This window comes from Heptranchias perlo, unplaced genomic scaffold, assembly GCF_035084215.1.
Source record: "Heptranchias perlo isolate sHepPer1 unplaced genomic scaffold, sHepPer1.hap1 HAP1_SCAFFOLD_334, whole genome shotgun sequence".
Classification (NCBI taxonomy): domain Eukaryota; kingdom Metazoa; phylum Chordata; class Chondrichthyes; order Hexanchiformes; family Hexanchidae; genus Heptranchias; species Heptranchias perlo.
The window spans coordinates 27,058-52,667 of record NW_027139346.1 but is presented as its reverse complement, the minus strand read 5'-3'; the positions used below and the strand labels follow the sequence as shown (position 1 = coordinate 52,667).

The window sequence follows — 25,610 nt, the reverse complement described above, 5'->3', positions numbered from 1 at the left end:
TCCAGCCCTACAACCCTTCGAGATCTCTGTGCTCCTCCAATTCTGGCCTCTTGTGCCTCACCAATTTTCATCACCCCACCGTTGGCGGCCATGCCTTCAGCTGCCTCGGCCCTTAGCTCTGGAATTCCCTCCCTAAACCTCTCTCTCTCCTCCTTTAAGACCCTCCTTAAAACCCACCTCTTTGACCAAGCTTTTGGTCATCTGTCCCAATATCTCCTCATGTGGCTCGGTGTCAGTTTTTGTCTGATTGGTGGAGAGGCGGAGATGGAAGTGTCTGGTTGCTTGTCTCTCGGACCCACTTGCTTCCCCGTGCAGTCTCGAGTCGATGTGCTTGTGCGCACAGCACAGATGTTCTGTTCAGACCGCGCGTTGTTCTCCATCTGGGATTAATCGTTGCTGATTTCTCCTGACGCAGCTCATCCAAAGCAAGGTCAGACACGGCCAAGTATCTCATCACTAGAGGTCACTAACACAAAGCAAGGTCAGACACGGCCAAGTATCTCATCACTAGAGGTCACCAACACAAAGCAAGGTCAGACACGGCCAATTATCTCATCACTAGAGGTCACTAACACAAAGCAAGGTCAAACACGGCCAAGTATCTCATCACTAGGGGTTACTAACACAAAGCAAGGTCAGACACGGCCAAGTATTTCATCACTCGGGGTCACTAACACAAAGCAAGGTCAGACACGGCCAAGTATCTCATCACTAGAGGTCACCAACACAAAGCAAGGTCAGACACGGTCAATTATCTCATCACTAGAGGTCACTAACACAAAGCAAGGTCAAACACGGCCAAGTATCTCATCACTAGGGGTTACTAACACAAAGCAAGGTCAGACACGGCCAAGTATTTCATCACTCGGGGTCACTAACACAAAGCAAGGTCAGACACGGCCAAGTATCTCATCACTAGGGGTCACTAACACAAAGCAAGGTCAGACACGGCCAAGTATCTCATCACTAGGGGTCACTAACACAAAGCAAGGTCAGACACGGCCAAGTATCTCATCACTAGAGGTCACTAACACAAAGCAAGGTCAGACACGGCCAAGTATCTCATCACTAGAGGTCACTAACACAAAGCAAGGTCAGACACGGCCAAGTATCTCATCACTGGGGGTCACTAACACAAAGCAAGGTCAGACACGGCCAAGTATCTCATCACTAGAGGTCACGAACACAAAGCAAGGGAGGAGCTCTCAAACAATGCTACTGGCTTAGAGCAGAAAGATGGAGAAAGAAGGACTTGCATTTATATGGCGCCTTTCACAATCTCAGGCTGTCCCAAAGCGCTTTACGGCCAATTAAGTACTTTTAGAAGTGAGGTCACTGTTGTAATGTAGGAAACGCAGCAGGCAATTTGCACACAACAAGATCCCACAAACAGCAATGAAATAAATGACAAGATAATCTGTTTTTTGAGGTTGGTTTAGGGATAAATATTGGCCAGGACACCGGGAGAACTCCCCTTCTCTTATTCAAAATAGTGCCATGGGATCTTTTCCCTCCACCTGAGAGGGCAGACAGGGCCTCGGTTTAATGTCTCAGCAGAAAGATGGCACCTCCGACAGTGCAGCGCTCCCTCAGCACTGACCCTCCGACAGTGCAGCGCTCCCTCAGTGCTGACCCTCCGACAGTGCAGCGCTCCCTCAGTGCTGACCCTCCGACAGTGCAGCACTCCCTCAGTGCTGACCCTCCGACAGTGCAGCACTCCCTCAGTGCTGACCCTCCGACAGTGCAGCACTCCCTCAGTGCTGACCCTCCAACAGTGCAGCACTCCCTCAGTGCTGACCCTCCGACAGTGCAGCACTCCCTCAGTACTGACCCTCCGACAGTGCAGCACTCCCTCAGTACTGCTCTGGACTGTCAGCCTGGATTTTCTGTTCAAGTCTCTGGAGTGGGACTTGAACCCACGTCCTCCTAACTCAGAGGCGAGAGTGTTACCCTCTGAGCCACAGTTGAAAGGCCCTTAACTTGGAAGCCCTGTATAAAACCCACCACCGGACTCTATAAACCCTGGAACGTTCCCATCCATCGCCATCTGCCTGATTCAATGTGACCGTATCGAGCCAGGAGTCTGATGTTCTCCCCTCACTGCTAAAAGTCTCAGTGTCTCCCCTCCCTCCCATTCCAGACATTTCCTCTCCGCCTCTCATTCCTGCAGCATGTGACCCGCTAGCAGTTTGCGACCCGTCTACGTCCTGTCTCCGTCCCGTCTACACTTTCTGTCTTCTCCTTGCAAGACTGTGAATGTTTTGGCCACTCGAACCGGTGCAGTTACATCGAGCTGCTCACCACCACCATTTGCGTGAGCTGTAAGCACAACACGAGAGGCCGACACTGCCAGTTGTGCCGACTGGGCTATCACCGAAACCCGTCAGCAGAGCTGGACCATCACAACGTTTGCCTCGGTCAGTTCCTGTTACAATCTCCGCTCTCGCCTCCTTCCTTCACCCTTCAGATTTCAGCCCAAAACAAGATAAAGAAACAAAAAGGAACCTTCGATAGGGCTGAGCAAAAGGAATCAGCTCCCCTTTCCCCAGAGATCAGACCCGGTCCGACCTTTCCCCAGAGATCAGACCCGGTCCGACCTCTCCCCGGAGATCAGACCCGGTCCGACCTTTCCCCGGAGATCAGACCCGGTCCGACCTTTCCCCAGAGATCAGACCCGGTCCGACCTTTCCCCGGAGATCAGACCCGGTCCGACCTTTCCCCGGAGATCAGACCCGGTCCGACCTTTCCCCGGAGATCAGACCCGGTCCGACCTTTCCCCAGAGATCAGACCCGGTCCGACCTTTCCCCAGAGATCAGACCCGGTCCGACCTTTCCCCGGGGATCAGACCCGGTCCGACCTTTCCCTAGCGATGAGGCCTGGCCCTGAGGTAAATTGAAAGCCCTGTGTTGTGACGATATAATCATTGCTTCCCTGTCTCCATTGTTTTTCTGGAATTTGTATGTTGTTTGTACTCTCGGCAAACGAACATCCTTCATTGTAGCAGCATCACTCGCCTCTGCTCAATGTCACCCTCCCCCCATTGTCTAACATCAATGTTCTCTCTCCATTTCCTCATCTCCTTCCCATTCTCCACACACAGAATTACAGAGAATGTACAGCCCTAGTACAATTGAAGTCAATGGGAATCAGGGGGAAAACTCTCCAGTGGCTGGAGTCATACCTAGCACAAAGGAAGATGGTAGTGGTTGTTGGAGGCCAATCATCTCAGACCCAGGTCGTTGCTGCAGGAGTTCCTCAGGGCAGTGTCCTAGGCCCAACCATCTACAGGTGCTTCATCAATGACCTTCTCTCCATCATAAGGTCAGAAATGGGGATGTTCGCTGATGATTGCACAGTGTTCAGTTCCATTCGCAACCCCTCAAATAATGAAGCAGTCCGAGCCTGCATGCAGCAAGACCTGGACAACATCCAGGCTTGGGCTCATAAGTGGCAAGTAACATTCGCGCCAGACAAGTGCCAGGCAATGACCATCTCCAACAAGAGAGAGTCTAACCACCTCCCCTTGACATTCAACGGCATTACCATCGCCAAATCCCCCACCATCAACATCCTGGGGGTCACCATTGACCAGAAACTTAACTGGACCAGCCACATAAATACTGTGGCTAAAAGAGCAGGTCAGAGGCTGGGTATTCTGCGGCGAGTGACTCACCTCCTGACTCCCCAAAGCCTTTCCACCATCGACAAGGCACAAGTCAGGAGTGTGATGGAATACTCTCCACTTTCCTGGATGAGTGCAGCTCCAACAACACTTAAGAAGCTCGACACCATCCAGGACAAAGCAGCCCGCTTGATTGGCACCCCATCCACCACCCTAAACATTCACTCCCTTCACCACCGGCGCACTGTGGCTGCAGTGTGTACCATCCACAGGATGCACTGCAGCAACTCGCCAAGGCTTCTTCGACAGCACCTCCCAAACCCGCGACCTCTACCGCCTAGAAGGACAAGGGCAGCAGGTACATGGGAACAACACCACCTGCACGTTCCCCTCCAAGTCACACACCATCCCGACTTGGAAATATATCACCATTCCTTCATCGTCGCTGGGTCAAAATCCTGGAACTCCCTTCCTACCAGCACTGTGGGAGAACCTTCACCACACGGACTGCAGCGGTTCAAGAAGGCGGCTCACCACCACCTTCTCAAGGGCAATTAGGGATGGGCAATAAATGCCGGCCTCGCCAGCGACGCCCACATCCCATGAATGAATAAAATAAAAGCTTCATAGTTTCGTCTCAACTAAACTCAGAACACATGATGTTGGTTTTGTTACTTCCGTTTCAGTTATTTTCAGTGAGTGATTTCCTCTGTTGCCAGGGTAACAATCTGTCAGATCTCAGCACAAGAGGTGTTGGCCCCAATTTATATCTGAAAGACCATGAAACATTCAGTGTAAACTCCTATCTATGTATTCGGCAGACCAGGAGTAGGAACATCTTCTGGATACGGGGAATACATTTCAATATCATTTCTGCTAAACCAAAAAAAATAAAATTATAATCCAGCAGTAGGTTGTGTCGATACATTTAATTCACAAGACGTCCTGTTGCCATGGTTCAATAACACTTTTCTAAAATTGATAACGCCTGTTCCAATAACTTTTTAATGGAGAATATTGTTTCACTTGCTATTCAGTCCTCCCAGCATCTGTGGCGCTGTAGTGAACATTCACACATGTCCGCCTGCCATTCTGGCCCATTTCAACAAACACAGTGAGAACACATTTTGCTTCATCTGTCAAAGGCCATCGAGATTCACCAGGAATCAATCAGAAGTCTTATTTATATTGCACACTTTGTGTAAGCGTCACACTTACTGCTGCACTCCTCTCTTGTCACACTCACTTCCTGTTACACATCAAACTTCACAATTCACACATCAAACTTTGAATGTAACCTCTCACTCCCTGTTACTGGGGTGTCGGTGTGGGACTGGGTCAGTGGGGTCTCGGTGTGGGACTGGGTCAGTGGGGTCTCGGTGTGGGACTGGGTCAGTGGGTTGTCGGTGTGGGACTGGGTCAGTGGGGTCTTGGTGTGGGACTGGGTCAGTGGGGTGTGGGACTGGGTCAGTGGGGTCTCGGTGTGGGTCTGGGTCAGTGGGGTCTCGGTGTGGGTTTGGGTCAGTGGGGTGTGGGTGTGGGTCTGGGTCAGTGGGGTGTGGGTCTGGGTCAGTGGGGTGTGGGTCTGGGTCAGTGGGGTGTGGGACTGGGTCAGTGGGGTGTGGGTCTGGGTCAGTGGGGTGTGGGTCTGGGTCAGTGGGGTGTGGGTGTGGGTCTGGGTCAGTGGGGTGTGGGTCTGGGACAGTGGGGTGTGGGTCTGGGTCTGGGTCAGTGGGGTGTGGGTCTGGGTCAGTGGGGTGTGGGTCTGGGTCAGTGGGGTGTGGGTCTGGGTCAGTGGGGTGTGGGTCTGGGTCAGTGGGGTGTGGGTGTGGGTCTGGGTCAGTGGGGTGTGGGTCTGGGACAGTGGGGTGTGGGTGTGGGACTGGGTCAGTGGGGTGTGGGTCTGGGTCAGTGGGGTGTGGGTCTGGGTCAGTGGGGTGTCGGTGTGGGACTGGGTCAGTGGGGTGTGAGTCTCGGTCAGTGGGGTCTCGGTGTGGGTCTGGGTCAGTGGAGTGTGGGTCTGGGTCAGTGGGGTGTCGGTGGGGGTCTGGGTCAGTGGGGTGTGGGTCTGGGTCAGGGGGGTCTCGGTGTGGGTCTGGGTCAGTGTGGTCTCGGTGTGGGTCTGGGTCAGTGGAGTGTGGGTCTGAGTCAGTGGGGTCTCGGTGTGGGTCTGGGTCAGTGGGGTCTCGGTGTGGGTCTGGGTCAGTGGGGTGTGGGTCTCGGTCAGTGGGGTCTCGGTGTGGGTCTGGGTCAGTGGGGTGTCGGTGTGGGTCTGGGTCAGTGGGGTCTCGGTTTGGGTCTGGGTCAGTGGGGTCTCGGTGTGGGTCTGGGTCAGTGGGGTGTGGGTCTCGGTCAGTGGGGTCTTGGTGTAGGTCTGGGTCAGTGGGGTCTCGGTGTGGGTCTGGGTCAGTGGGGTGTCGGTGTGGGTCTGAGTCAGTGGGGTCTCGGTGTGGGTCTGGGTCAGTGGAGTGTGGGTCTGGGTCAGTGGGGTCTCGGTGTGGGTCTGGGTCAGTGGGGTGTGGGTCTGGGTCAGTGGGGTCTCGGTGTGGGTCTGGGTCAGTGGGACGGATGAACAACATTACGTGAACTGTACAGGGTCGGTGAGAAGCCAAGCTCCAGGTTACAGAACCTCACTGCAACGAAAAGATGTATTTAAGGTGAAGTGAGATAAACACGTGAGGGAGAAAGGAATGGAAGGATTTGCTGATACAGTTAGATGAAGAGGGGTGGGAGGAGCCTCATGTGGAGTCTAAACGCTGTCATAGACCAGTTGGGCCGAATGGCCTGATTCTGTGCTGTAAATTCTATGTAAATAAAATCGATGTAATAACCTGCGTTAATTGTGTGCAGTCGCCCCAAGGAGTGGAACACGGGCCGTGTCCAATCAGTGTGTGGACGATTGACGCTGTTTGTAAACTGTTGGAGACTTGTTTCCCCCCAGAGTCGGCTCGTCCCCTGTCCTGGGCCCGAGTCATTTGTGTCCCTGAGGTTGTGTCGATGGGTTTTATTGGGAACAGCCATGTGCAGTGTGTGTGTTGTCTTGTTTCTGCAGACTGTCAGTGTCACCCCTATGGCTCACTCCATGATCGCTGTAATGAGACGGGATATTGTGACTGTAAGGAGGGGACAGCAGGGCCCAAGTGTGACAAGTGCCTGCCCGGATATTACTGGCACAGGGGCTGCCGAGGTAAGTAACCGTTCCAGCACCAGACCCTCCCTCACTCCGCCCGGCTCCTGTGTGTCAGGGTCAGCAGTGGATCCGAGAGCAGAGATACCAGGGGGGGAAACACAAAGGCTTTTAGACAAGGAACCCTCCTGGGTTCCCCCATCACCCTGAGAAACAATTAGTGGCACAGCTCCTCGCAAAGGGAGGGACTGGAGTTCAGTGAGGAGCATTTCATAGAATCAGACAGCACACAAGGAGGCCATTCAGCCCATCGAGCCTGTGCTGGCTCTTTGAAAGAGCGATCCAATTAGTCTCACTCCCCCTGCTCTTTCCCCATAGCCCTGCAAATTTTTCCTTTTCAAGTATTTATTCAATTCCCTTTTGAAAGTTATTATTGAATCTGCTTCCAGATCAGAACAACTCGCTGTGTAAAAAAAATTCTCCTCATCTCCCCTCTGGCTCTTTCACCAATTACCTTAAATCTGTGTCCTCTGGTTACTGACCCTCCTGCCAGTGGAAACAGTTTCTCCTTATTTACTCTTTCAAAACCCTTCATAATTTTTAACCCCTCCATTAAATCTCCCCTTCACCTTCTCTGTTCTGAGGAGAACAACCCCAGCTTCTCCAGTCTCTCCACATAACTGAAGTCCCTCAACCATGGTCCCATTCCAGTAAATCTCCTCTGCACCCTCTCCAAGGCCTTGACATCCTTCCTAAAGTGTGGTGCCCAGAATTGAACACAATAATTGGACACAGAATTTAACCCTCAGTCTCTCCTTCAGTATTTAACCATCAATTTAGTCCCATTCACCCATCACCCCTGTGATCTCTGACCTACATTGACTCCCGGTCCAGCAATGCCTCGATTTTAAGATTCACATCCTCACATTCAAATCCCTCCGTTGCCTCGCCCCTCCCTATCTCTGTAACCTCCTTCAGCCCGACACCCCTCCGAGATCTCTGCGCTCCCCCAATTCTGGCCTCTTGCAATTCCCCCATTTCCTTCGCCCCACCATTGGCGGCCGTGCCTTCAGCTATCTGGACCCTGAACTCTGGAATTCCCCCCAAACCTCTTCGCCTCTCCCCTTCTCTCCTCCTTTAAGACCCTCCTTAAAATCTACCTCCTTGACCAAGCTTTTGGTCTCCTGACCTAATGTCTCCTTATGTGGCTCGGTGTTAATTTTGGTCTGATTTACGCTCCTGTGAAGCACCTTGGGCCGTTTTACTACGTTAAAGGCGCTATATAAATGCAAGTAGTTGTTGGTGTAACAGTGAAACACTGGGAGCGGCGACAGTTCAAACAATCTCTGAGGTCAGGAGATTTCCAGTGACCTGACGTTTCTTTTCTCTGACCTCTTGCAGCCGGCGTGTGCGATAACTTGCTGACGCGGTGTCAGAACGGAGGAGTGTGCGAGGACAATGGGAGGTGTCGCTGTCCCGCTCCCTACACCGGGCTCCTGTGTGAGAAAGGCCAGTGTGGGAAGGAAGCAGGAGGGTGTGTCTCCCAATCCCCCCGGGACCCCACCTTACACCGGGTGCTGCTGTCACTCACTGCGCTGCTAACCACCGCTAACGGACGCCTGGCGCTCTGACCCGCTTCCAGCGACACGGACGCTCACGGGAAGGTGCAAAGAGCGGAGGAGAATCCAGCGTTTACTGCGTCCCCGTTAAACACGGTCCCCGCCCTCCGGCCCGGGAAAGGCAAACTGTAACCCAGGCCTGAGCCCACCCACCCACCCACCGAGCCCGACTGTATCTCCGAGCCCTGAAGGAATGGGCAGTCAGTGGGGACTGTACTTTCAGACCCCCCGCCGGAGGGAGGGAGGGAGGGAGGGAGCTGCTAATATTCATTCTCCAATCACCAGCCTGGCCTCGGATGGCCAGCTTTGGGAAAGAAGAAAGAAAGAAAGACTTGCATTTATATAGCGCCTTTCACCACCTCAGGACGTCCCAAAGAGCTTTACAGACAATGAAGTACTTTTGAAGTGTCGTCACTGTTGGAATGTAGGAAACACGGCAGAAAATTTGTGGAGCTCAGAGGAGGCTGTTCCCCGCTCTGGTGCAGCCCTCGCTCGCCTCTCACTCACTCACTCCCTCCCTCTCCCTCACTCGTCGGTCCCTCCCTCGCCCCTCACTCATTCCACTCACACTCACTCCCTCGCACTCTCATTCACTCCTCACTCCCTCACTCTTTCCCTCCCTCACTCTTTCCCTCCCTCAATCCTTCCCTCCCTCTCCCTCCCTCCCTCACTCACTGCGAGGGATTGCTGTCGGTACATCGTGACCTGAGGAAATCTGTGGGCCGGCTTCGAGCGGCCTACAACCTGGGCTTTAGTGACCGTTGTGTGTAATCCTGGAGCGCATCAGAGCGATGGGGGAATAATCCGGAGCAGTGAGTGGAGAGTGTTAGTGCGTTTATCGATTCTTTTGTATTCAGATGAAGTTATTTTCTTGCAATCCCACAATGTTCCATGTAGTTTTTGTATGAATCGCGGTTTGTGTTGAATATATCTCTCACTGTGTAATTCCCAGCGACGGGGGGAATGAGACGGTTTTATTTTATTTGTATGATTTTCCTGTGCACAGATTTCTCTGTAACTGCAACGTGCTGACATCAAAGAATCTGAGTTTACAGCTCTGGAAAGTGTCATAAGATCCAGGAAAGGATTTGATGCTTTACTCTGGACAACAATAAAAGCTGCTGCAGAAAGTGTCCTGGTCTCCTGATCTGGGTCCTGACTGTGTGTCTGGGGGAAGGGGTTCAGGGGGAGGGGGAGGGGGAGGGGGGAGGGAGAGGGGGAGAGCTGTGTCTGTTTCGGCCGGAGACAGTGGCCAGGGAGGGGGGGAGGGGGTGGAATCAGCAGCGAGGGAACGGAGTTTGTGGCGGGGATCGAAGACGATGGCCGAAATTTTAACTCCGAGCCCGGAAGTCGGCGGGGCCGAATTCCCTGAGTCTGGGTTTCCTGGACGTCCTTTGGATTTTGATGCCAGGACGTCTTTTAGGTTTTTTTTGACAGTTTTGCGCCCGAGAGGCCGTCCGGATTGACAGGCTGGTCTCAGTCGGACGGGAGAAGAGCAAGGAAAATGATGTGAGCAGGTAAGTGTTAGACAGGGAGCGCGGGGGTTGGGGCAGGGGAGCGATGTGGGGTCATCGGGGTGGGGGGAGGGTTGGCTGTCATCGAAGGTCATCGGGGTTCCGGAGTCATCTGGGTGTTCGGGTGTCATCGTTGGGGGGGGGTTCATGGGGGGTCGGAGATCGTATGGGGGTCACAGATCATGGTGGGGGTCGGAGATCGTGGGGGCGGTCGGAGATTGTGGGGGGGGCGTCGGAGATCGTGGGGGGGGGTCGGAGATTGTAGGGGCAGGTTGGTGATTGTGTGTAGGAGGGTCGGAGATCGTGGGGTGGAGGGGTTGCCCCAGGGAAGCTTGTTGGGCCTGGGGGAAGCACTCCTGCTCCTCCGGGCCCACGAGCCGTGCGATAAAGGCACTCACCTGCTGTTTGGGGCCTTCTCACCTCCTCTCACGAGGCGTGAAGGAGAAGGCCCGGGAATCCAGACAAAGCAGCACTCCCTCCGCACTGCCCTGGAGTGGCAGCTTGGATCATGAGCTCAAACTCCCGAGCCCCAGCAAGTCGCACAACTCTCCAGTCACAGAATAGAACATAAGAACATAAGAAATAGGAGCAGGAGTAGGCCAATCGGCCCCTCGAGCCTGCTCCGCCATTCAATAAGATCATGGCTGATCTGATCCTAACCTCAAATCTAAATTCATATCCAATTTCCTGCCCGCTCCCCGTAACCCCTAATTCCCTTTACTTCCAGGAAACTGTCGATTTCTGTTTTAAATTTATTTAATGATGCAGCTTCCACAGCTTCCTGGGGCAGCAAATTCCACAGACCTACGACCCTCTGAGTGAAGAAGTTTCTCCTCATCTCAGTTTTGAAAGAGCAGCCCCTTATTCTAAGATTATGCCCCCTAGTTCTAGTTTCACCCATCCTTGGGAACATCCTTACCACATCCACCCGATCAAGCCCCTTCACAATCTTATATGTTTCAATAAGATCGCCTCTCATTCTTCTGAACTCCAATGATTAGAGTCCCAATTTACTCAACCTCTCCTCATATGTCCGCCCCCTCATCCCCGGGATTAACCGAGTGAAGCTTCTTTGTACTGCCTCGAGAGCAAGTATGTCTTTTCTTAAGTATGGACACCAAAACTGTATGCAGTATTCCAGGTGCGGTCTCACCAATACCCTATATAACTGCAGCAATACCTCCCTGTTTTTATATTCTATCCCCCGAGCAATAAAGGCCAACATTCCGTTGGCCTTCTTGATCACCTGCTGCACCTGCAGAATAACTCTTTGGAAACCAACTGAGCTCTGCACCGGTCAGGCAGCATCTGAGGGGCAACGTTTTGGGTGGGATCCTGAGTCAGTTGTGCTGTTTATTGCCAGCAATTTGTTTTATTCAAAGTACAGATGCCATTTTGTCAAAATATCTTTAATCTAAAAACGGAGAAACAGTGTACACACGCTGACACTAAAGGAATTGAAGGTGAAATATTAGTGAGCATTCCTGGTTCCTTTCAGAGACCGAGCAATCAGTTATTGAAGCCCCCCTGCCCATGGTTTAGTGGGTAAAGTGTAACTGGTCTGATGTGTTGACCGTGGGCTCCACATGGTCTCGGTCTCATTAAACTGGGGGAGGAAAAAGAATCAGTCAGGGTTAAATTTATATTTATCAGTGACTTGGATGAAGGAATAGAGAGCCGTGTATCTCAGTTTGCTGACGACACTAAGTTAGGTGACACAGTAAATAGTGTAGATGGGAGCAGAAAGTTGCAAAGGGACATTGGTCGATTCAGTGAGTGGGCAAAACTGGGGCAGATGGAGTTCAATGTGGGGAAGTGTGAGGTCATTCACTTTGGACCTGAGAAAGATCGATCAGAGTATTTTCTAAATGGTGTGGAGCCGAGAGATTTAGGGGTCCAAGTACAGAAATCACTAAACGCCAGTGGACAGGTACAAAAAATAATTAAAAAGATGAATGGGATGTTGGCCTTTATCTCGGGGGCTGGAATACAAAGGGGAGGAAGTGATGTTCCAGCTGTACAGAGCTCTGGTCAGACCCCATCTGGAGACTGTGTTCAGTTCTGGGCACCGCACCTCAGGAAGGATATATTGGCCCTGGAGAGGGTGCAGCGCAGATTCACCAGAATGATACCAGGGCTGAAAGGGTTAAATTATGAGGACAGGTTGAACAGACTCGGCTTGGATTCCCATGAGCAGAGAAGATTAAGTGGTGTTTAAAACGTTTAAAAGATTTGATAGGGGAGATAGAGAGAAACTATTTCCTCTGGTGGGAGAGTCCAGAACAAGGGGGAATAATCTTAAAATTAGAGCTCGGCCGTTCAGGGGTGATGTCGGGAAGCATTTCTTCACACAAAGGGGAGTGGAAATCTGGAACTCTCTTCCCCCAAAAAGCTGTTGAGGCTGGGGGTCAAGTGAAAATTTCAAAACTGAGATCGATAGATTTTTGTTTGGTAAGGATGTTAAGGGTTACGGAACCAAGACGGGTGGATGGAGTTAAGATACAGATCAGCCATGATCTAATCGAATGGCCTCCTCCTGTTCCTAAATTCGTATGACCAGAACTGGACACAATACTCGAGTGGGACTGACCAGAACTGGACACAGTACTCGAGGTGGGTCTGACCAGAACTGGACACAGTACTCGAGGTGGGTCTGACCAGAACTGGACACAGTACTCGAGGTGAGTCTGACCAGAACTGGACACAGTGCTCGGGGTGGGTCTGACCAGAACTGGACACAGTGCTCGGGGTGGGTCTGACCAGAACTGGACACAGTGCTCGGGGTGGGTCTGACCAGAACTGGACACAGTGCTCGGGGTGGGTCTGACCAGAACTGGACACAGTGCTCGGGGTGGGTGTGACCAGAACTGGACACAGTGCTCGGGGTGGGTCTGACCAGAACTGGACACAGTGCTCGAGTGGGTCTGACCAGAGCCCTGTACAGTTTGACCATGACTTCCTCTGACTGTATTCTCCTGTTTTTGATTTGTTGTCCAACATTCTTTTGTCTTTGTTGGTTTGCAGCTCTGTGTTGGTCGGACATGTTTCGTGTCGAGTTTACTGAGACTTGTAGCCTCTGCTGCTTTGCTTTTTCTCATCTCTCTTTCCCCACTGATGAACCTTTTAACTTTCTCTATATATTTTTCTATTCCTCCCAGAGAGCTCCTTCCCTTTCCTCTCTGCGGGATTTGTAAAGGTTATTGTTCCTCTTTATAGGAACATAGGAACAGGAGTCGGCCATTCAGCTCCTCTTGCCTGCTCCGCCATTTGATGAGATCATGGCTGATCTGTGATCTAACTCCATATACCTGCCTTTGGCCCACATCCCTTAATACCTTTGGTTGCCAAAAAGCAGATTTAAATTTAGCAATTGAGCTAGTATCAATTGCTGTTTGCGGAAGAGTGTTCCAAACTTCTACCACCCTTTGTGTGCAGAAATGTTTTCTAATCTCGCTCCTGAAAGGTCTGGCTCTAATTTTTAGACTGTGCCCCCGACTCCTAAAATCCCCAACCAGCGGAAATAGTTTCTCTCTTTCCACTCTATCTGTTCCCCTTAATATCTTATAAACTTCGATCAGATCACCCCTTAACCTTCGAAACTCGAGAGAATACAACCCCAATTTGTGTAATCTCTCCTCGTAACTTGACCCTTGAAGTCCGGGTATCATTCTAGTAAACCTACGCTGCACTCCCTCCAAGGCCAATATGTCCTTCCGAAGGTGCGGTGCCCAGAACTGCTCACAGTACTCCAGGTGCGGTCTAACCAGGGTTTTGTATAGCTGCAGCATAACTTCTGCCCCCTTGTACTCTGGTCCTCGAGATATAAAGGCCAGCATTCCATTTGCTGCCTTGATTATTTTCTGCACCTGTTCATGACACTTCAATGATCTTTATACCTGTACCCCTCAGTCCCTTTGGACATCCACTGTTTTTAACTTTTTACCATTTAGAAAGTACCCTGTTCTATCCTTTTTTGATCCGAAGTGGATGACCTCACATTTGTCTACATTGAATTCCATTTGCCACAGTTTTGCCCATTCACCTAATCTATCAATATCGCTTTGAAATTCTATGTTTTATTATATCAGTTTATTATATCAGTTTTAAATCATTTGTGAAACCATTTAGGGTCTGGTCTGAGCTGATTAGTTTTCGGTTTGTGTTTACTGAGCCCAGCTTGCTGTATTCTGGCTCCAGATTGTAAAACTGCAATCTTGTTCTTCTGATTTTTGTTTCTGAACTGCTGCTGCAGGCCTGAAAGGGTTAATCTTCAACCAAAGTGAGTCATGAAACCACTTCCTGCACTGAGAGTTTGCAAGAATTTCACTTCCTGCTCTGGTTCCTTGCTCTCTCTGTGCTGTGTGAAAACTTTTTCAGGTGCTGCAGGAATGGAGCCCGGAGCTTTCGAGGATGAATTAACCTGTGCTGTGTGTCTCCAGGTGTACCAGGACCCGGTGATATTACCCTGTGTGCACAGTTTCTGTTTGAAATGTATTGAGGGAGTTTGGGCCCAGACAGCAGGCCCAGAAGGGTTTGAGTGCCCTCAGTGTCGCCGGAAATTCAACCCCAGGCCCAGTCTGGAGAGAAACTTCACGCTGTGTAATATCGTGGAGAAATACAATCGCTCACAGCCTCCTGCTGATTCAGGCCGTGTCATGTGTGAGTACTGTGAAGAAAATCCAACCCCGGCTGTGAAGACGTGTCTGAAATGTGAAACTTCCTTTTGCTCCCTTCATTTAAATCCACATTTACGGAAAGAGGCCTTGAAAGATCACACCCTAATCGAGCCTACGGCTGACCTTACAGAGAGACAGTGCCTTGACCAGAAGAAGGTCTTTGAATTCTACTGTAAAGATGATGCAGAGAGTGTATGTGTTTCCTGTATAATAACAGGGAAACATAAATCCCACACACTGCTGAGCCTCGAACAGGCACAAGCTGCAATTAAGGTGAGTGACACAATTCCTGATATTAAATACAGTGAGGGAGAGTTTTCCTGTTAATGATGAATGTTAATTAGAACTGATTGCAGACGGTGCTGATTTAGCCCAGAGTTTTCATGCTGCCCTGGGTCTGTGCTAGTGAGTATAGGAACAGGAGAATGGACCAGATGAATGCATGGCTACAGGGATGGTGTAGGAGGGAGGGATTTGGATTCCTGGGACAATGGGACCAGTTCTGGGGAAGGTGGGACCTGTACAAGCGGGACGAGTTACACCCGAGCAGGATTGGGACCGATGTCCTCGTGGGGGTGTTTGCTCGTGCTGTTGGGGAAGGTTTAAACTAGAATGGCAGGGGGATGGGAACCTGAGCAGGGAGACAGAGGTGGGGGAAACAAGCATGGAAACAAAAGACAGAAATGGACGAAGCAATTGTGGAAGGCAGAGAAAACAAGGGCGAAAAACAAATAGGGCCATAGTGCAAAATAAAACTAAGATGACTAGCAATCTTAAAAAGACAAGTCTAAAGGCATTGTGTCTAAATGTGCGGAGCATTCGCAATAAGGTAGATGAATTAACAGCGCAGATAGATATTAACGGTTCTGATATAGTTGCAATTACGGAGACATGGCTGCAGGGTGACCAAGGATGGGAACTGAACATCCAGGGGTATTCAATATTTAGGAAGGACAGGCAAAAAGGGAAAGGAGGTTGGGTAGCGTTGTTAGTAAAGGAGGAAATTAATGCAATCGTGAGGAAGGATATTGGCTTGGAAAATCACAATGTGGAATCTGTATGGGTGGAGCGAAGAAACACCAAGGGGCAGAAAATGTTGGTGGGGGTTGTCTATAGGCCCCCAAACAATAGTGGAGAAGGCATTAAACAGGAAATTAGAGATGCATGCAAGAAGGGTACAACTATAATCATGGGTGACTTGAATTTACATATAGATTGGTCAAACAAAATGAGCAATAATACTGTGGGGGAGGAATTCCTGGAGTGTGCACGTGATGGTTTTGTAGACCAATACATTGAGGAACCAACTAGAGAACAGGCGATCCTAGATTGGATATTGTGCAATGAGAAAGGATTAATTAACAATCTTGTTGTGCAGGGTCCCTTAGGGAAGAGCAACCACAACATGATAATTCCTCATTAAGATGGAGCGTGAAGTAGTTGAATCCAAAATTAGGGTCCTGAATCTAAATAAAGGAAATTACGAAAGTATGAGGTATAAGTTGGTTATGACAGATTGGGGAACTTTACTAAAAGGGATGTCGGTGGATAGACAATGGCGAATATTTAAAGAACATGTGCAGGAATTACAACAATTATTCATTCCTGTCTGGTGCAAAAATAAAACAGGAAAGGTGGCTCAACCATGGCTTACAAAAGAAATTAGGGATAGTATTGGATCCAAAGAGGAGGCATATAAAATTGCCAGAAAAAGCGGCAAGCCTAAGGATTGGTAACAGTTCAGAATTCAGCAAAGGAGGACAAAGAGATTGATTAAGAGGGGAAAAATCGAGTATGAGAGTAAACTAGCAGGAAACATAAAAACTGACTGTAAAAGCTTCTATAAATATGTCAAGAGAAAAAGATTGGTGAAGACAAATGTAGGTCCCTTACAGTCAGAAATGGGGGAAATTATAATGGGGAACAAAGAAATGGCAGAACAATTAAACACATACTTTGGTTCTGTCTTCACAAAGGAGGACACAAATAACCTCCCAGAAATGTTAGGGAACCAAGGGTCTAGTGAGGGAGGAACTGAAGGAAACCAGTATTAGTAAAAAAAATAGTGCTAGGGAAATTAATGGGGCTAAAGGCTGACAAATCGCCAGGGCCTGATAATCTACATCCCAGAATAGTAAAGGAAGTGGCCCTTGAAATAGTGGATGCATTGGTGATCATCTTCCCAAATTCTATAGATTCTGGAACAGTTCCTCCAGATTGAAGGGTGGCAAATGTAACCCCACTATTTAAAAAAGGAGGCAGACAAAAAACAGGGAACTACAGACCAGTTAGCCTAACATCAGTAGTGGGGAAAATACTAGTCTATTATAAAAGATGTGATAACAGAACACTTGGAGGGCATTAACAGGATTGGACAAAGTCAGCATGGGTTTATGAAAGGGAAATCATGCTTAACAAATCTACTGGAGTTTTTTGAGGATGTAACGAGTAGAATAGATAGGGGAGAACCAGTGGATGTGGTGTACTTGGATTTTCAGAAAGCTTTTGATAAGGTCCCACATAAGAGGTTAGTGTGCAAAATTAAAGCAGATGGGATTGGGGGGAATGTACTGGCATGGATTGAGAATTGGTTGATGGACAGGAAACAGAGAGTAGGAATAAACGGGTCTTTTTCCGGGTGGCAGGCAGTGACTAGTGGGTACCGCAGGGATCAGTGCTTGGGCCCCAGCTATTCACAATATATATCAATGATTTGGATGAGGGAACTAAATGTAACATTTCCAAGTTTGCAGACGACACAAAGCTGGGGTGGAATGTGAGCTGTGAGGAGGATGCAAAGAGGCTCCAATGTGATTTAGACAAGTTGGGTGAGTGGGCAAGAACATGGCAGATGCAATATAGTGTGGATAAATGTGAGGTTATCCACTTTGGTTGTAAAAACTGAATGGTGATAGATTGGGAAAAGGGGAGGTGCAACGAGACCTGGGTGTCCTTGTACCCCAGACGCTGAAAGCGAGCATTCAGGTGCAGCAAGCAGTTAGGAAGGCGAATGGTATGTTGGCCTTCATTGAAACAGGATTTGAGTACAGGAGTGGGATGTCTTACTGCAGTTATACAGGGCCTTCGTGAGACCACATCTGGAGTATTGTGTGCAGTTTTGGTCTCCTTATCTGAGGAAGGATGTCCTTGCCATGGAGGGAGTGCAACAAAGGTTTACCAGACTGATTCCTGGGATGGCAGGGAGAGCCAGCATTGATTTGTGAAAGGCAGGTCATGCCTGACAAATCTGATTGAATTTTTTGAAGAGGTGACTAAAGTAGTGGTCAGGGGAATGTCAATGGATGTTATTTATATGGACTTCCAGAAGGCATTTGATAAGGTCCCACATAAGAGACTGTTAGCTAAGATAGAAGCCCATGGAATCGAGGGAAAAGTACGGACTTGGTTAGGAAATTGGTTGAGCGAAAGGCAACAGAGAGTAGGGATAATGGGTAAGTATTCACATTGGCAGGATGTGATTAGTGGAGTCCCGCAGGGATCTGCCTCGGGGCCTCAATTATTCACAATATTTATTAACGACTTAGATGAAGGCATAGAAAGTCTCATATCTAAGTTTGCAGATGACACAAAGATTGGTGGCATTGTAAGCAGTGTAGATGAAAACATAAAATTACAAAGGGATATTGATAGATTAGGTGAATGGGCAAAACTGTGGCAAATGGAATTCAATGTAGACAAATGTGAGGTCATCCACTTTGGATCAAGAAAGGATAGAACAGGGTACTTTCTAAATGGTAAAAAGTTAAAAACAGTGGATGTCCAAAGGGACTTAGGGGTTCAGGTACATCGATCATTGAAGTGTCATGAACAGGTGCAGAAAATAATCAATAAGGCTAATGGAATGCTGGCCTTTATATCAAGAGGACTGGAGTACAAGGGGGCAGAGGTTATGCTGCAACAAAAGAAAACCCTGGTTAGACCACATCTGGAGTACTGTGAGCAGTTCTGGGCACCGCACCTTCGGAAGGACATATTGGCCTTGGAGGGAGTGCAGCGTAGGTTTACTAGAATGATACCTGGACTTCAAGGGTTAAGTTACGAGGAAAGATTACACAAATTGGGGTTGTATTCTCCAGAGTTTCGAAGGTCAAGGAGTGATCTGATCAAAGTTTGAGATATTAAGGGGAATGGATAAGGTGGATAGAGAGAAACTATTTCCGCTGGTTGGGGATTCAAGGAGTAGGGGGCACAGTCTAAAAATTAGAGCCAGACCTTTCAGGAGTGAGATTAGAAAACATTTCTACACACAAAGGGTGGTAGAAGTTTGGAACTCTCTTCCGCAAACGTCAATTGATACCAGCTCAATTGCTAAACTTAAATCTGAGATAGATAGCTTTTTGGCAACCAAAGGTATTAAGGGATATGGGCCAAAGGCAGGTATATGGAGTTAGATCACAGATCAGCCATGATCTTATCAAATGGCGGAGCAGGCACGAGGGGCTGAATGGCCTACTCCTCTTCCTATGTTCCTATGACTGACCTATGAGGAGAGATGGGGTCGACTCGGCCTATATTCGCGAGAGTTTAGAAGAATGAGAGGCAATCTGATCGAAACATCTAAAATTCTAACAGGACTAGGCAGACTAGATACAGGGAGGATGTTCCTGATGGTTGGGGAGTCCAGAACCAGGGGTCGCAGTCTCAGGATACGGGGTATGCCATTTGGAACCGAGATGAGGAGAAATTTCTTCACTCAGAGAGTGGTGAACCTGTGGAATTTTCTACCACAGAAGGCAGTGGAGGCCAAGTCATTAGATGTATTCAAGAAGGAGATAGATATATTTCTTAATGCTAAAGGGATCAAGGGATATGGGGAAAAAGCGGGAACAGGGTACTGAGTTAGACGATCAGCCATGATCATTTTGAATGGCTGAATGGCCGACTCTTGCTCCTATTTTCTATGTTTACTGCTAGTTGTTTTTTGTCAGTCAGATTTGCTCCCTCACCTTTCTCTTACAGTCTGTCTGAGAACACAGGGTGGGCAGTGGGAGGGGTGTGAGAGTGACCCAGGGTGACTGCCCCTCACCCACACTCAGCCCCTCCTGGTGAGGACATTGTGGAGCTCAGTAATTCACTGTTTGGGCACCTGTGAGAACTGGCACTCCATGGTATAGGGCTGTAGAGCAGAGCATGTTGGAGCCCTGTGTAACACTGGGGTATTCTGCCATCTGACCATCAGGGAGAGGACCATCACCGGTGGGGGGAGTGAGGGACACCCACGGGGGGTGACTCAGGGGCTGGGGGGAGAAACTGTTTCTCACAACAAGAGGGAATTGGTGTTTGAGAAATGCTGGTGTGACTGAGTCTGTCTCCCTTTCCCCTCGGCTGATTCCTGGAAATGGAGGAGCTGAGTCCGTGTGAAAATGCAGCACACGGTGTGTCAGTGTGAAAAGAAGCCGGTGTGTGTGGTCACTCAGTTTATACAGGGCAGGGAGCGCCTCTTTACTGAGAGCCACAGAAGGGAATATTTCTGCTCAGGGCCCAGACACTGAGAATCCCCCAAACCACTTTCTATCCACACCCAGTGGGGTCACTCCTGGAACGGAATCATTTCCCCTTCAAATCCCAGTTTGAATCCCTTTTGAAAACTTTCCAATTGCCTTTACAGGAAGAATTGGAGAGAGAAATCGAGAGGCTTCGGGGAGTCCAGCAGAATTGTTCCAGCAAACAGCGAGACTTGGAGAGATCAGAAGCTGAAATAAAGGTAGGGAAAAGTGGAACTGGATTTTCTCTGGACTCTGCAGCCAATTCAAGAAAAACTCTGGGAAATTCCTCCCCAGCTCCCTTTTAAAGGGTGGGAGTGACTCCAAACCCCCCACATGTTCAGGGAGTCTGTTCCAGAGATCGAGGACTCTGGTGTCTAACCTAACTCTGTGCCTATGGATTTTATACAAAGACCCTCTGGTCCTACCATCCCGATCCATCTCAATACCTCACCCAACCAGTGAGTCCAATAATCCCTCGATCATTTTAAAAACCTCAATCCTGTCCCTCTCGGCCTGCCTTTCTCTAAATGACCCTCCCTCTTGGAGACGATCCTCAGAATTAAATCCATCAGACTACGTGTCATTCTGGCCACCGTCCTCTCCAGAGTCTTGATCTCCTTCACCAGGTGTGGGCACCAAAACTGGACCCATCACTCCAGGTGTGGATGGACCAGGTGGCAGTGCCATACACAGTCTAAATACAGTGCACTTTCTTTTAAACTCAAGGCAACACTCGTTAAACTCTGTTTTCTCTCCCAGTAGACACCCCCCACTGATTGTCTATCTTTAACGGGTGATCGAGTAGTGATCGAAACAAACTGTCCCGTCCCTGGAAAGTGCCGTGTGCTCAGGGTAAGAGCTGTGTGGAAGGGCCGTTTGTAATGAGAGTTGGTTTGGGTTTCAGACACGAAACAATGAGCTGAAAGGAAAGCTATCGAAGAGCTACTCTGACTGGAGGAGACAGCTGGAAGAAGATGAAGAATACGCACTGAAACTGATCGATGAGGAGGGGCTCCGAGCTCTCTCACAGATTAGAAGCTGTTCTGAAGCATTAAACAAGAGGATGGAACAGATGACATTAATAGATGGAGAATACCAGAGTCTGCTACAGAGGGACCCTCTCTCCTTTATTCAGGTACATCTTCAATATAAACAGGGTCATGTCTGGGGAATGGGGAGTGTTGGTGCTGCCCCCTCAGCCCTGCCCCAGGGGTGTTGGTGCTGCCCCCTCAGCCCTGCCCCAGGAGTGTTGGTGCTGCCCCCTCAGCCCTGCCCCAGGAGTGTTGGTGCTGCCCCCTCAGCCCTGCCCTAGGGGTGTTGGTGCTGCCCCCTCAGCCCTGCCCCAGGAGTGTTGGTGCTGCCCCCTCAGCCCTGCCCCAGGAGTGTTGGAGCTGCCCCCTCAGCCCTGCCCCAGGAGTGTTGGTGCTGCCCCCTCAGCCCTGCCCCAGGAGTGTTGGTGCTGCCCCCTCAGCCCTGCCCCAGGAGTGTTGGTGCTGCCCCCTCAGCCCTGCCCCAGGAGTGTTGGTGCTGCCCCCTCAGCCCTGCCCCAGGAGTGTTGGTGCTGCCCCAGGATGGAGTGCAGTGAAATGTTGGATTATTCCCCATTCCTGTGACTGGCCCCACCTACTGTTATACACTGAACTCTTTACTCTCAATCCCAAATTCACTGTTTGGTTTCATTGGGTGTTGATTGGTTTGTTGTATAAACAATCGAATCGTGATAATGGGGGAGTTCAATTATCCGAATATAGACTGGGGAAAAAACAGAGTAAAGGGCAAAGAGGGGGAGGCATTCCCCAAATGTGTTCAGGAGAACTTTCTTCAATTTGTTTCCAGCCCAACGAGGAAGGAAGCAGTGCTGGATCTAGTTCTGGGGAATGAAGTGGGGCAAGTGGAGCATGTTTCAGTGGGGGAGCATTTGGGAAACAGTGATCACAATATCATTAGGTTTAGAAAGTAATGGAAGAGGACAAGAAACAATCAAATGTAAAAATACTCAACTGGAGGAGGGCTAATTTCTGTGAGTTGAAAAGGGATCTGGCCCAGGTGGATTGGAAACAAAGATTGTCAGGTAAAGCAGTAAATGAGCAATGGGAGGCCTTCAAAGAGGAGATAGTTCAGGTACAGACTAGAGACATTCCTGTGAGGGGGAAAGGAAGGGCATCCAAAGCTAGAGCTCCCTGGATGATTAAAGAAATAGAGATTAAAATGAAACAGAAAAAGGAGGCTTATGATAAATGTCAGGTTCAAAATAGACAGTAATCTCAGTCGAGAATCAAGCAGAATACAGAGAGTGCAGAGGAGAACTGAAAAAGGAAATGAAAGGGGCAAAGATAATGTATGAGAAAAGATTAGCGGGTAACACAAAGGGCTCGATTTTGGGATCATGTTTCCGGCGGGTTCCCAGCGGGGTGGCCCCGAAAATCCCGATATCCGGTCACGTGACCGGATCGCGACGAAATCCCGGCCACTTCCGGGTACCGCGCTGACGTGCGGGGCTGCGCGCGCAAGCCCCGCTGGTGGGAATCCCGCAGGCAATTAAAGCCAGCGGGGTTCCACTTGAGAGTACTTACCTTGCTCGTTGTGGTCAGTTAATGAGCTGAAGCAGCTGTCAAAAGAGGAAGTGTGGGATTTTAGGTTCAAGGCAGTGAGTTTCCCACACTGGGGGAAACAGTCCCTCCTCAACCAGGCGTGTTGCAGCCAGCAGCCTGTGGCAGGTGCCAAGGTGCGCTCCACGGGGGAGAGCCCTCACCCACGCAGGAGGCCACCGCGTCACATAGGGCAACCCCTGCCCTCCACCACCCCCTGCCAAGCCAGAGGACAGACCGACACGAAACCGCAGCCCCAGTCCGAGGAACCACCCACCTACCCTGCACAACCCCTCAGACCAACACCTGCCAGATGGGTGGTGTGTGGACACCCTCGGAGGACGAACAGCATGACCAGCACCAGCAGCCTCGCAGTCCACTCGTCCGCTGCAGAGACGTGGATCCCCCCAACACGGTGTTGTAGCACGCCCACCTGCACAGCAGGAGGGAGGGCTACCGCAGGGAGAGACGCATCGCAGAGGGCACTACCCTCGCCACAGGGTCCACAGACCGAGGCGCAGCTCCCCGGAGCTCTCCAAACAGCAGTGCACAGGGAGGCGCAGATTCGCTCGACATGTAGTCGTGGAGATCTGCAGCCTCTTTCATGCCGAGCTGCTCCTGGCTGGCCCCAGCACCAACTGCTTACCTGTCGCTGGCAAAGTCACCACTGCCCTCCACACCTCCTCCGCATCCTTCCAGGGTGCAGCCGGCTACACCGCCGATGTCTCAGTCGTCTGCGCGGACGAGCCCTGCAAATACACCTGCACCTACTCTGCAGTAACACGATGGGTGGCATCAGTGGTGGGTCCTCATAGTGATACCCAGGAGCGGCCATTATTGGACACAACGGACAGGATTCGCGGAGACATGGCAGTGGTGGTATCAATATAATGTGTGCTGTTTGTTGCTCTGAAATTCAATATAGGTAACACCCATGACAAACCCTCAGAGACCCTTGTGCACCCCCTTCATGCTGACGACACGTTTGCCTTACGCTGCCTACTGCACATATGTGACGCATGCCCTGTGGCTGCAGCACAGGTGGTGGCAGGTTGAGTGAGGCTGGCCGTGAGGGAGATGCACGGGAGGGTGAGTATGGGATGGAGCAATGAGATTGTATGAGGATTGGGTTGCGTGTTAGTGGCAGGATGAGTACTGGCGAGGTGAGTAGGTGGAGGTAAGATGAGGATGGGGTTTGAGTGGGTATGAAGGGTGATGTGACAGAATAGTGTTGGCGGTGCCGAAGGAGATGTGGGGTGGGGGCAGTGTTGTGGCAGACGGAGTGTAGGGGAAAGACTTCATGTTCTCACTGCGGCTGACCTACTGCGGTCATTGCAGCGCCTCCTGCACTGTATGCAGGTGGGCCATATGTTGGTGGCGCAGGTGACCCCCTCTGCCACCTCGAGCCAGGCCTTCTTGGTGGCAGAGGCAGGCCGCTTCCTCCCGCCCGCCGGGGGGAAGATCTGTGTCCTCCCCCTCCTCCTCACCCCATCTGATGATACCTGGGGTGAGGCATCATTAAACTGGGAGCAGCCTTCCCCCTGGGCTGTTCCATGCTGCAATTTGTTCCATTGGTTGCAGCATCTGTCAGTGGAGGACTGCCCCTTTAACTAGAGAGCCTCCAGCTGACAGATCGTACTGCGCATGCGCAGCCCGACCGACGCGCAGGCCAGCGCCGTGGACCCCGGAGGAGCAGGTAATTGATTCCTATTAGTGGGTTGCCTGCTACGATCGCGTGGGCAACCCACTAATTTCGCCGTCCGCGTTTTCGACGCTCCCGGAGGACCACCCGCTGGGAACCCGCAGGCCTGCTAAATTCGAGCCCAAAGTCTTTTATAAACTTTTCAAGTGTAAACACAGAAACATGGACAATAGGAGTAGGAGCAGGAGCAGGCCATTCGGCCCTTCGAGCCTGCTCCACCATTCAATATGATCATGGCTGATCCTCTATCTCAAAACCATAGTCCCGCTCTCTCCCCATACCCCTTGATGCCTTTTGTGTCTAGACATCTATCTAGCTCCTTAAATATATTCAGTGACTTGGCCTCCACAGCCTTCTGGGGTAGAGAATTCCACAGGTTCACAACCCTCTGAGTAAAGAAATTTCTCCTCATCTCAGTCCTAAATGTCCTACCCCGTATCCTGAGACTGTGACCCCACGGTCTGGACCCCTCAGACAGGGGAAACATCCTCCCTGCGTCCAGTCTGTCTAGCGATGTCAGAATTTTATACGTTTCAATGACATCCCCTCTCATTCTTCTAAACTCGAGTGAATACAGGCCTAGTCGATCCAACCTCTCATCATACAACAGTCCTGCCATCCCAGGAATCAGTCTGGTGAACCTTCGCTGCACACTCTCTATGGCAAGTATATCCTTTCTTTAGGTGAGGAGACCAAAACTGCACACAATACTCCGGGCGTGGTCTCACCAAGGCCCTGTATAACTGCAATAAGACATCCTTGCTCCTGTACTCAAATCCTCTTGCAATGAAGACCAACATCCCATTTGCCTTCCTAACTGCTTGCAGCACCTGCATGTTTGCTTTCATTGACTGGTCTGCAAGGAAACCCAGATCCCTTTTGTACATCAACATTTCCCAATCTATCACCACTGAAATAATACTCTGCCTTTCTGTTTTTCCTTCCGAAATGGGTAACTTCACATTTATCCATGTCATACTGCATCTACCATGCATTTGCCCACTCACTCAACTTGTCTAAATCGCCTTGAAGCCTCTTTGCATCCTCCTCACAACTCTCAATCCCACCCAGTTTTGTGTCGTCAGCAAACTTGGAAATATTACATTTGGTTCCCTCATCCAAATCATTGATATATAGTGTGAATAGCTGGGGCCCAAGCACTGATCCCTGCGGTACCCCACTAGTCACTGCCTGCCACTCTGAAAATCCCCATTTATTCCGACTCTGTTTCCTGTCTTTTTAACCAATTCTCAA

At 50.2% G+C, this 25,610-nt stretch overlaps 2 protein-coding genes across 5 annotated transcripts in view; both read left to right on the top strand.

Moving 5' to 3' along the window:
- LOC137311398 (netrin-G1-like) overlaps positions 1-9,502 on the top strand; it is a 59,717-nt gene extending 50,215 nt beyond the window's left edge. The window contains exons 6-8 of one of the 4 annotated variants that reach the window (XM_067978643.1): positions 2,250-2,417; positions 6,676-6,810; positions 8,152-8,572. In XM_067978643.1, the coding sequence (XP_067834744.1) occupies positions 2,250-2,417; positions 6,676-6,810; positions 8,152-8,381 (533 nt within the window). In that variant the 3' untranslated portion in view covers positions 8,382-8,572. Of the gene's footprint in view, positions 1-2,249; positions 2,418-6,675; positions 6,811-8,151; positions 8,573-9,375 lie in introns of those variants that run through there. The other 3 variants (XM_067978642.1, XM_067978640.1, XM_067978641.1) reach the window with 3 other exon arrangements.
- A 4,711-nt stretch (positions 9,503-14,213) lies between these two features.
- Positions 14,214-25,610, top strand: part of LOC137311396 (E3 ubiquitin/ISG15 ligase TRIM25-like) — a 36,125-nt gene continuing 24,728 nt past the window's right edge. The window contains exons 1-3 of the mRNA XM_067978639.1: positions 14,214-14,832; positions 20,189-20,284; positions 20,971-21,201. Coding sequence (XP_067834740.1) covers positions 14,272-14,832; positions 20,189-20,284; positions 20,971-21,201 — 888 coding nt within the window. The 5' untranslated portion in view covers positions 14,214-14,271. The remainder of the gene's footprint in view (positions 14,833-20,188; positions 20,285-20,970; positions 21,202-25,610) is intronic.